At 43.4% G+C, this 12154-nt stretch overlaps 1 protein-coding gene across 1 annotated transcript in view; it reads left to right on the forward strand.

Annotated features, from left to right (window-relative positions):
- Positions 1 to 12154, forward strand: part of NUP160 (nucleoporin 160) — a 30482-nt gene that overhangs the window by 10379 nt on the left and 7949 nt on the right. The window contains exons 15-28 of the mRNA XM_081879297.1: positions 451 to 616; positions 1390 to 1517; positions 1629 to 1789; positions 2428 to 2558; positions 2732 to 2802; positions 3418 to 3574; positions 5000 to 5069; positions 8113 to 8211; positions 9157 to 9276; positions 9394 to 9489; positions 9606 to 9700; positions 9962 to 10058; positions 10140 to 10245; positions 11269 to 11429. Coding sequence (XP_081735423.1) covers positions 451 to 616; positions 1390 to 1517; positions 1629 to 1789; positions 2428 to 2558; positions 2732 to 2802; positions 3418 to 3574; positions 5000 to 5069; positions 8113 to 8211; positions 9157 to 9276; positions 9394 to 9489; positions 9606 to 9700; positions 9962 to 10058; positions 10140 to 10245; positions 11269 to 11429 — 1658 coding nt within the window. The remainder of the gene's footprint in view (positions 1 to 450; positions 617 to 1389; positions 1518 to 1628; positions 1790 to 2427; positions 2559 to 2731; positions 2803 to 3417; positions 3575 to 4999; positions 5070 to 8112; positions 8212 to 9156; positions 9277 to 9393; positions 9490 to 9605; positions 9701 to 9961; positions 10059 to 10139; positions 10246 to 11268; positions 11430 to 12154) is intronic.

The raw sequence follows: 12154 nt of genomic DNA on the forward strand, positions 1-12154 counted from the left end.
TGCCTCATGTCAGCGGGCAAATGGATAAATTGAAAGGCTGGACTGAGAGTTTTAAATCTATTGATGTTTCAAAATCATGCACTGTGGGAGAGTAACATAACTAGAGAGCAGCATAACTAGGGAAGTTCATTCTTGGTGCTTCTTAGGTGTCCTGTTGACTTTAGTAAGCACTAATGAAGTGATTTTTTGTGTGTGTGTTTTGCCCCTGGATAGAATGTGCAAGCAATTATAAAGTATATTCTTAACTGGGTTTCTCCCTGCTTTTCCAGCATAGTTGGCTTTTTTATTGTGAGATATTATATTATATTATATTATATTATATTATATTATATTATATTATATTATATTATATTATATTATATTATATTTACATATATATATATGTATTTATATATATATATACACATACATACTCTGAAATAAGTTATAAATGCCACCTTTTTATTGTAGAATCTGAATTTTCTCATGATCTTGTGAGTCTCATTCAGTGCCTTCGGTTAATTGGTGAATCAATTTCTGTGGAAATGGCACTAACAATGGAAATGGCTTGCTGCCGTTCCCAGCCGCCAGAGAGAGCTGCAGGACAGATCCTTCATGACTTGATTGCTAATGACACGTAAGCATGCGCTATGAGCAAAGTAGGCCATTTATAAATAATGATTTTCTCACTCCCTCTATAGCATTTAGCTGATTGGATGAGAGAGAGAGAGAGTTTTATTTTCTAGCCACAAAGTTCTAGTAGCCGTAGTTCTCAGAAAATTGGGCTCCCTATTCCTTCCCCTCAGAGGACAGAGGCAGCACAGTTGATAACCTCCCTGTGAAGAAATGTCCTTCCAGATTATAGGCCCTGCCTTCTTCAAGAAAGCAGTCTTACACACCAACCCCCTAAGTTATTTTTCTGTCAGAGCTGAGAGATTCTGCCTTCAATTTCTTTTTTGGTTAAAAATGTCCTCAAACACACTATATCTCCAGCTGAGGCCCAAGACAGTTTGAACCAAGGTCACACTACAAGCAAAATCCCTGGTGTCCCTGTGCTAAAAAGCAGCCATATAAATTCAAAAGTTGTACAGTGTTTTTGTTACTTCATTTTTCTATGAAGAGTTTTTATATACTGCCTATTACAATCTGTCTCAAGGTAGTGTACAAATTACAGTCAGCTGATTGCAATAGTTTGTTCCAGATTACTTGTATCTTACAATTTCATGTTCCTCAACCCGAGGGTGTCATAGCCCATGAGACGGTGTGTGGGAAAATTAGTTGTAGGGTGCCACATATAATTCTTAATAGGGTGGATAGTGTGTCTTCTGTATCATGTTTACTCCCTCATAACTGAATAAATTTTCAGTATATTTTTATGAAGCCTAACACATTTTGCTGGTTTCCTTGAAGAGAGAATCTAATAGAGGATATTCACAGTAAATTGCAAGAGATCAAAAACCCAATTGATGCTATTGGGGTGCTTATCCGGGAAATGGACTATGAGACAGATGTGGAAATGGAAAGAGGACTCAATATTGGTGAGAGAACAGTAGCTCTACTCTCCCTCCCCCTAACATTTTGATTAAGTGAAAGCTGCTTATGTCGGCAGATGCATATATTTTTGCCTTTTCTCACCTTTCTTTCTACAGTTCAACCCCTAAATGTGCGCATGCATCTCTCACAGCTCTATGGTAGTAGCACAACAGTAAACATGGTGTGTCGGTGTGTGTACAAGATGTCCATGACTCGCTTTTTGCTTTGTCGGGACTTGTTGATTTTACAGCAGCTCTTGCTACGGCTTGGAGATACTGTGAGTATATTAGAACAAAGTTGACTGTATGACCTCAAGGAGTACAATCCTTACATCATTAACTGAACAGCATACATTGAATAATAATGGAATGGTTATTATTATTCAGTGGTGTTGAATAATAATGGAATGGTTACAATGGTTGCTGAATGGACATTACCGCTTAGCTGTCAGGGTGCACTGTGTTGCTGGAGCTACTTTCTTGGCAGCCAGGAAAGAACTTGGGGGCCAAAACATATCTTGTCACAGAGCAGCACATCTGAATCCAAGCCATTATCCTTATTAACAAGAAGGAGCTTAAGTTTATTCAAATCAGATAGTAATGTCATGTTTCCAACATCAGCTGCTTACTTCAGTTAGATTTTCCTTCAGTCCCATTCAACCCACTTAAAATAGCACTTCTGTCTTTGGCTATCTTGCTTTCAATATTTGTTGGCTTCATTCTTCTCCTTTCTAGCAACTGCTTAGGGACAGCCCTGAAGATATTGCTATAGAAAAGTCAAAATGGGGTATAAATGTCTATATGGAGAAGGGGAGGATAATACCACAAGGATTTTTGCATCTTTTCTGAATAATGTGAAAATTCTTGGCCATTGACAGCTATTGAACAACAACTAATACTTATGTTGTGTTTTTAGGTATTGGGCGGAGGCCAGCTATACCACACTCAACAGAACTTGCTGCATCGCACATCTCATTTGATATTATCATATTACCTGATCAGGTGGGCAAGTCAACGCTTGGCATCAGATGTTCCAGTTGATGAACTGTAAGTTCTTTACCTATAGTTTGTAATTAATATGATGGATGAAGTAGGCGTGGCCATTCTCTTTTCCTTTAGCGAAAAATAGGCATTTTGTTTGATAATAGCAAGCAGCTAATTTAGGCAGGTTCTGCTCAGTACTTTTCTGTCTGATAAGCATCTTTTCTTGGTTTCTTTAGGGAATGTAACCTACAGCATCTTTCTGTATTAAAACTGACAGATTCTACAACTATAACACCACTCAAGCTAGGTAAGAAATTAAAAGCTTTTTGTCTCTTTTTGGTTGTAAGTATGTTCAGTTACTGTTTTTTAAAAGTGACAATACAAGGCTTTGCTAAAAGATTAATCATGTTTATAGACATCAGTTCTCCAGTGCTCAGATTAAAATACTTTAAAGCAAGATAGTGCTGAAATCGTTGCTCAGAGAACCAAAACTACTATAGCTCAGGGGCTGTTTTTAACATTAACTCAGCCACCTTTACCTGCAGTCATTAGGCTAGATATTTATTTTAAAATTGTTGGGATTTTCCAAATTTTAAGTATCCTACGTGCCATATTTCCTATGCCTAGATTTTTCAAACTTGAAAGTTATATAGATAGCTAGAAAATCTGGTCTTTACCTGTCAAAACAGTTGGTGTTGTGTCTAAAAATGCAAAGTACATCTTAAGTAAGCAAAATCTAAAAATTGGCATTTAAGTTTACAGCCTTTCTTCCCTGCATTCCACCTGGATTTATTAGAAGTGGAATACAGAAGTTAGTATTAGGGAAACCATTAAATTGAAGAGTCATGTACGAAACATGTTTATGGCATTTTCTCATTGTTTAGAGATACTGATGCAGACAACATCTTTTAATCTGTTTTAGTGTCCAGCCCTCAAACTATCGTGGAGCTGTTCTTTCAGGAGGTAGCCCGAAAACACATAATATCTCAACTGTTCCCACCTAACGCAGCCTTGGATGAATCAAGTTTGAGTTGGCCTCAAATGTTTTCTGCAATTTCGAGTTATCTCCTGCAGTTCTTGTATCCTTCAGTTGCAGCTTCTGCTTGAAAGGGTGGACAGGAACTATGCTTTCTTCTGTTCCTCTAGCGCAGGGATTCTTAAACTTTCTACCCCAGGATAAAAATTAACTGGGGCCCTCCAAACACAATGTGCAGGGGCAGAATCAGCAGACAGAGGCACAGTTTGGCATAACCAGCTGACAATTACTGACATTTTATACTAATCTTCTCTTTTGCAAATTTCTGAAATTCTTTGCTCCAGTGATTCCTCTATAGCAGGGAGTTACAGTTCAGTTTTATGCAAGTAAACTACAGACATTGGGTGAAATTCATCATTGTGCTCATTCAGTTCTTCCTGTGCAAGCATTCCAGCTTGCCAAATATATCCTCCCTCCCTTCATGCTCTTCTGGGGGTTCTCTAGGACCCCCCCAAACCAATTGTGAGGGTGCCTGTGGGGGGAGCCCGTTGGCAAGGCGTGAAGTTTTGTGCAGGGCTTCCACTCATGGGGCTGGTTAGCCAGATCCTGCCCATAGCTGCAGAGGCATGACTTGGCTTCTTCACTTTAGGCACACTTTTATCCTCTAGAGCAGGGGTAGTCAACCTTTTTATACCTACCGCCCACTAATGCATCTTTCTTGATGGTAAAATTTTCTTACCGCCCACCAGTGCTCGATGGAAGGAGGATTCAGCTTGTGCCGTAGAACCCCCTACCGCCCACCTAGAATCCTGAAACGCCCACTAGTGGGTGGTAGGGACCAGGTTGACAACCCCTGATCTAGAGGCTCCTCCTTCCTCTTTTTACATTCACTTTTCACTCCTCTGTGAGTTTCCCTCTTTTTCCCCATTCCTTTCTTCCCAGTTTATTGGGTGTGGTGTTGTTTTTTTAAAAATGGTTCATCTTACTTGCTAATCCCCCCTCCCTCCCTTTCCTTTCAGAGGGTTGGCAGCAAGGAAAGAGGAGTGAGGTATGAGACTGTGTGTGAGAGAAGTGGAGGGACCAGAAGGCACAAGAGAAGCCCCAAGCACTTCTCCCTCTGTCTGTCCTTTTGCCTCCCGTCTTTCTGTTCTTCCTCTTCCTTCCCTCACACTAAGCCTGCTGCACTGCCTATCTCTTCTCTATTTCCTCTTCTTCCTTTCTGTTCCTGCCCTCCGACTTTGCATGCTACAGCCTCGCTCTCCAACCAGCTCCTGCTCCCATGCATCCCTATGATTGTACATGTGAGGAGCTGCTGTATTGATTCATTCAAAAGACTACAGCACAGTCAAGGGACAACCCAAATGATCAAGGGGGTGGAGTGACTCCCCTAGGAAGAAAGATTGCGGTGTTTGGGACTTTTTAGTTAGAAGAGAAAAGGCGAGGAAGACGTGATATGATAGAAGTTCATAAAATTAAGCCATGGTCTTGTCATCCATTCAAGAACCTATATTCCTTATGCAGTCTTCAGGTGGCCAAGCAATCCTAACTTCCTCTTTCCAGAATGTTTGATGGGGGCTTGTCAATATGCTCAATTGCAGGTGAGATCTTTATTTGTGAAATCCTTTACATTAATATTTAAAGGATAGAAGGAAAATACTTAAGTAGAAAGCTAGCCCTGGTTTTGTATGCAGGGATGTAAAGGGGCAGCTGATGGATCATTGGTACATATGGTGGGATCAAGAGATTAACTGAGAATATGAGCAGCAACTGGGGTTCATCTTGAGCATGTCTTATAAGGAGAGTGGGAAGCCAGTTTTGGAAAATTGTATTAAATTGAACTAATTTGGCAAGATTTATAATAATTTTGAAAATCTATAAAAAGAATTGGCAAAAAGAAAGCTAGCACTGGTTCAAAGCAGTGGATTAGTTGTGGGGAAGGATGCTATGTGCATGCTGCCCTAAAATAATAATAATAATAATAATAATAATAATAATAATAATAATAATAATAATAATAATATTCACCACTCAAAGGTAGCCCAGGTAAATCAGGCAAATGGATCAAAACTGGATATTACGGAAGGGATTGTCAATCCAGTAGAGGCTCCCACTGGCTGAATTGGGGAGGCCATTTTTACCGACCCCCCTCACCTACAGTTACAGCACAAACTCCCATGTTTTTCCATAGGGTCCCCCAAAGGTATGGAGCAGAGGTGTTTTGGGGGGCAGGGGTGTTTGAAAATAATAATAATAATAATAATAATAATTTATTATTTATACCCCGCCCATCTGGCTGGGCCTCCCCAGCCACTCTGGGCGGCTTCCAAAAGAATATTAAAATACTATGATACATCAAACATTAAAAGCATCCCTAAACAGGGCTGCCTTCAGATGTCTTCTAAAAGTCTGGTAGTTGTTGTTCTCTTTGACATCTGGTGGGAGGGCATTCCACAGGGAGGGCGCCACTACCGAGAAGGCCCTCTGCCTGGTTCCCTGTAACTTGACTTCTCGCAGTGAGGGAACCGCCAGAAGGCCCTCGGTGCTGGACCTCAGTGTCCGGGTAGAATGATGGGGGTGGAGACGCTCCTTCAGGTATACTGGACCGAGGCCGTTTAGGGCTTTAAAGGTCAGCACCAACACTTTGAATTGTGCTCGGAAACGTACTGGGAGCCAATGTAGGTCTTTCAAGACCGGTGTTATATGGTCTCGGCGGCCGCTCCCTGTCACCAGTCTGGCTGCTGCGTTCTGGATTAGTTGTAGTTTCCGGGTCAACTTCAAAGGTAGCCCCACGTAGAGTGCATTGCAGTAGTCCAAGCGGGAGATAACCAGAGCATGCACCACTCTGGCGAGGCAGTCCACAGGCAGATAGGGTCTCAGCCTGCGTACCAGATGGAGCTGGTACACAGCTGCCCTGGACACGGATTTAACTTGTGCCTCCATGGACAGCTGTGAGTCCAAAATGACTCCCAGGCTGCACACCTGGTCCTTCAGGGGCACAGGTACCCCATTCAGGACCAGGGAGTCCTCCACACCTGCCCGCCTCCTGTCCCCCAGAAACAGTACTTCTGTCTTGTCAGGATTCAATCTCAATCTGTTAGCCGCCATCCATCCTCCAACCGCCTCCAGACACTCACACAGGACTGTCACCGCCTTCACTGGTTCTGATTTGAAAGAGAGGTAGAGCTGGGTATCATCCGCATACTGATGAACACCCAGCCCAAACCCCCTGATGATCTCTCCCAGCGGCTGCATGTAGATGTTGAAAAGCATGGGGGAGAGGACAGAACCCTGAGGCACCCCACAAGTGAGAGCCCAGGGGTCTGAACACTCATCCCCCACCACCACTTTCTGAACACGGCCCAGGAGGAAGGAGCGGAACCACTGTATGACAGTGCCCCCAGCTCCCAGCCCCTCAAGACGGTCCAGGAGGATGTTATGGTCGATGGTATCAAACGCCGCTGAGAGATCCAGCAGAACCAGGAAACAGCTCTCACCTTTGTCCCTGGCCCGCCGGAGATCATCAACCAGTGCGACCAAGGCAGTTTCAGTCCCATGATGAGGCCTGAATCCCGACTGGAAGGGATCCAAATGGTCCGCTTCTTCCAGGCGTGCCTGGAGTTGTTCAGCAACCACTCGCTCAATCACCTTGCCCAAGAATGGAAGATTTGAGACTGGGCGATAGTTGGCCATCGTGGCCGCATCTAAAGATGGTTTTTTAAGAAGTGGTTTGATAACCGCCTCTTTCAGTGGGTCTGGGAAGGCTCCCTCACGGAGGGAAGCATTCACCACCTCACGAAGCCCATCACCCAGTCCTTCCCGGCTAGCTTTTATAAGCCAGGATGGGCAAGGATCAAGGAGACAGGTGGTTGGTTTCACTCGTCCAAGCAGCCTGTCCACATCCTCGGTGGTAACAGATTGGAATTGATCCCATGCAATTTGACTAGACAGGACTCTAGCACTCTCCCGCCCCGGCCCTGCTCCCACGGTGGCGTCTACCTCTTCCCGAATCTGAGCGACTTTATCTGCAAAAAACTTTGCAAAATCATTGCAGGAGATCATGTGGCCCGTACTGGGCCCCGATGTAGCAGGTGGTTCCGCTAAATTGCGGACCACCTGAAAAAGTCTCCTGCTGCTGTTTTCTGCAGATGCAATAGAGGCGGCGAAGAAAGTTTTCTTCGCCGTCGCTACCGCCACTTGGTAGGCTCGACATTGAGCTCTAACCTGTGTCCGGTCAGCTTCAGAATGAGTTATCCGCCACCGGCGCTCTAGCCGTCTCAACGATTGTTTCATTGCCCTCAGATCCGTGGAAAACCACGGGGCTCTCCGGGCTCCATGCAATCGGAGAGGGCGCTTCGGAGCCAAACAGTCAATAGCCCTGGTTAACTCCACATTCCAGCGGGCCACCAGGGAATGCCTCTCTTCTCTCCTCACTATACCACTGGGTATAGTGAACAGAGTTAATCTCACAGGAACAGAGACTCCAAGCCTAAATGTGTAGATCGGAATCCAGCCTAGCTGCTTGCCTAGCTGCTTGCCTGTTCATGTTTTTTAATTGGTGTGTGTTAAACAATGTCTGTCTGAGTACAGTGGGAAGTAAGACATAACTTTGATTTGTCTGATTAGTGGATGTTTGTATATTAGGAATATATTCGTTTTCTGGGACCTTGGTGCCATGTGAATATGGGGTCATGCTGTTTTATGATGGGACGCTGCTACCTTGTTATGGGAGAAGGGCACAAGGTAAATTCTTATTTCTCTAAAAATGTTTATTGTTTGAGTTGAGAAACAAAAGGAGAGGTTGGTTAGACGGTAGTCATAGCTAGGAGTGAGAGATTCTCAGCTACTTTTGAGGATCTTGATGTCTGCAGAGTGCTGTAGATTTGACAGCTTTGTTGTAAAAAGGAGCAAAATATAAAATAAGTGTCAATTGTGTTACCAATCTAGGCTTTATTCAGATGAATCTGTCTACTGATTTCCTAGAGTCAGATGTTTCGCTGTTCATATCCGGCCTTCAGTGGCAGCTTCGGGTGGGGTGTGGGTGTGTGCATGGACTGTTCCTAGTAATAGTTTTTAGTGGTATCTATGTTGACTTACAATGTGTAGTGATTTGATAACCATAGCATGCACCTGCGTGCCATTTTGTGACTGATGCTATTGACAGTTCCTCAGAATTCCAGATGTAACCACTGCCCTAAAAAGTTTGGCAACCTCTGACATACAGTGGTGCCCCGCAAGACGAACGCCTTGCAAGACGGAAAACCCGCTAGACGAAAGGGTTTTCCGTTTTGGAGGCACTTCGCTAAACGAATTTCTCTATGGGGTTGCTTCGCAAGACGAAAAAATCTTGCGAGTTCCCGCGGGTTTTTTCCGCTCCCCCCCCCTTTCCTAAGCCGCTAAGCCGCTTATCAGCTGTTCCGCTGATAAGCCGCCTCTCAGCTGATCGCTAAAAGCCGCTAGACCGCTAATAGCGCTAATCCGCTAAGCCGTCAATGGGCTTGCTTCGCAAGACAAAAAAACCGCTAGACGAAGAGAATCGCGGAACGGATTAATTTCGTCTTGCGAGGCACCACTGTACAGTATGGAATTGATAACTGTAGCAAAACAATATGGAAGTGATCCCAGTTTATTCTGTGCTTCGGACTAACTTTGTCTCAAGCCTTGGTTTAAGTTCTTTTTTTCTTTCAGGCTCTGGACTGTTTCTGTGAAGCAGCCTCAGAAGTTGGAAAAGAGGAGTTTTTGGATAGACTAATTAGATCGGAGGATGTTGAAATGGCTTCAACCCCACGGCTACAGTACTATGACAAGGTATTTTTGTTTTCCAAGCTTTTAACCTTTCTTGTAGAAGGGGTGGCATAACATGTACTTAACATTTTCACAAATAGTTCAGGTAAAACATTATTGGCTGTATATTCCCCTCCCTAGGTTCTGCGTCTTCTGGATACCATGGGTCTACCTGAACTGATCATTCAGTTGGCTACCTTAGCAATCACAGAAGCAGCTGATGATTGGAGAAGCCAAGTAAGGAATTAAGTTTTGCTGTTATGGGATGCGTGTCCTTCTCATCCAGCATATGTTTGTGCCGCCACACTAATTTTCCAGCTGTTTATAGATGACTCAACATATTTGTATTGCAGGCTACCCTGAGGACATGCATTTTCAAACACCACTTGGATTTAGGACATAACAGTCAAGCATATGAAGCCATGACCCATAACCCAGATTCTAGCAGGTAATACTTCATATATTTTAGGCATTGATATACCTTATTTTTATGAATCAAGTGCCAACCACAGGTGGTTGGGGTTGTTTTTGTTTTTGTTTTGGCTCTTTAAAAAACCCTGAAAATATTGCCTAGGTTCTAAAGAGCCTAGACATTTAAGACATTTATATACTGTTTAAATGTGTACACTGCTTTAAAATGTGAAAAACCAGTCCACAGAATTCACAGTCCATGATAGCAAAGAGTTACCTCTTTCTTTCTCCCTTCTAGGCAGCTGGATTGTTTACGGCAGTTGGTGGTAGTTCTCTGTGAACGCTCCCAGCTCCAGGATCTTGTGGAGTTCCCCTATGTGAATCTCCACAATGAGGTAAATGGTCTGCTTTTGTTAGCAGTAAGGTAGTGGTATAAGGAAATCTTCAGCTATGTCTAACTGTTGTTTGTATTATAGGTTGTGGGAATAATTGAATACCGTGCTCGGGCAGTAGATCTGATGACACATAATTACTATGAGCTGCTATATGCTTTCCATGTTTATCGCCATAATTACCGGAAAGGTATGACAGATTATATAAAAGAGAAAATTGCCCCACCTGTTAAAATGTCAATTCTTGTGGCATTGAATCAGATGATGATTTGTTTCCCATTAATGAGCAGTCTGTGCATGTGGTGAAAGAGTGCAGCCATGATAGCTAATCTGTGCTAGAGCAGGGGTTGGCAACCTAAGGCCCATGGGCCACAAGCGGCCCACGGGGGTTGTTTAATTGGCCCACAAGCCGCCCCCGAACTGAGCCGCCTGCTCGGCAAGACCCTGTGCACTGCACTAAACCAGCGTGGCGCGGGGACTCACTTCTGCGACGCTGGAAATTGTGTCTGCGCATGCGCAGATACCACAAATTGTGGGCACGCACACACAATCTGGCCCACAGTGAGATCTCCACTGGAGTGAACTGGCCCAGGCGAGGTAAACCTTGCAAACCCCTGTGCTAGAGGATTAGAAAAAGCCAAGTCCTAAACCCCATGTTTCTGTGATAAACACTAATGAGAGGGCCATGAAGGGGGGAGTATTTGCAGGGGAGAATGGTATGTGAGAGGATGCTCAACACTTTTGCTGCCCACTAATTCTCTACTGCATATATGCTCCAGGTGTATGATTGGAACTATATATTTACTGAATGTGTTCTTAGTTGAATGGAAAAAGTATATAATAGAAAAGTGTCGGGTGTTTTTGAAAGCTGAACACCACGGTGTAGGCTATATACGCATCCACGCTAAACTGCAAAACCCAGATTACTTTGAGGGAAGGCAGGGCAGTTAAACTAATATAAAGTTGCTGTACCCTGACTTCATCCATTTATTTCCCTCAAAAAATAGGAATATCTCCTGTTTTAGTGTCCAGCTCTGAAGTTTTACAAATTTTAATTTCTCTTTTGGTTAGTTTTTCCTCCTCTCCACTAGATCATAGGTGATTTTCAAGTTGTTTCTACTTTAAGTTCCTACTACAGCCTGTTCTAACCTGAAGCTGTTATATTTCAGTTGGGGAAGAGGTGACTGTTGTATTGTCTTATTTCTTTCCTCAGCCGGAACAGTCATGTTTGAATATGGAATGCGCCTTGGCAGAGAAGTCCGTACCCGCTCTGGACTGCAGAAGCAAGCAAACTGTTACCTTGCAGCTCTTAATTGTTTGCGGCTCATTCGCCCTGAATATGCATGGATAGTTCAGCCAGCTTCTGGTGCAGTGGTATGAAACATCCCCTTTTTCAAGATTTCATCTCACTTTGATTATTAGCAGTCTCTTTTTCATGAAGACCTTGGCTGCTGTTTGCAAGTATGTTTAAGATGGCAGCAACCTCTGTCACACTGCCTGGTTCACAGATCACATTAAATCATGTTTAATTCTAGTTTGACACAGATTTGCAATGTCCTCATGCAGAAGTACTCAGAAATTCCTGCTTTGCTTCTCCCACACTCCTAGTCATTGTGCCCTGAGAGCAACAAAGTGAAAACTTTGACTTGTCATGTCATCCAAACCCAGGATCATGATCTGATTCTCCCAAAACCAGCCTTTCTCAGCCTTGGGTTCCCAGATGATGTTGAACTACAACTCCTATCATCTCTGACGAGCTAGCTAGGGATGTGAGTTGTGGACCCACAATTGAGAAAGGCTGCTCTAAACAAACCACAAGCAGTAGCAATATATATATATATATATATATATATATATATATATATATATATATATATATATACACACACACACACACACACACACACACACACACACACACTCTTTGCTTACTGCTCATGGTTTATTTGGTGGAAACAAACCGTGTGGCCAGCTTCAGATAAGATGACAAGCCAATCTTTGTGGTTTTTTGCTCCCACCCAGTCTGGTGGGGGAGGAGCGGTGGCGATTTTAAAGCGGTGTTCACTACAATGCAGCTTGTTCACATTAAACAGTTACTA

This window comes from Podarcis erhardii (genome assembly GCF_964252035.2).
Source record: "Podarcis erhardii genome assembly, chromosome: 1".
Classification (NCBI taxonomy): domain Eukaryota; kingdom Metazoa; phylum Chordata; class Lepidosauria; order Squamata; family Lacertidae; genus Podarcis; species Podarcis erhardii.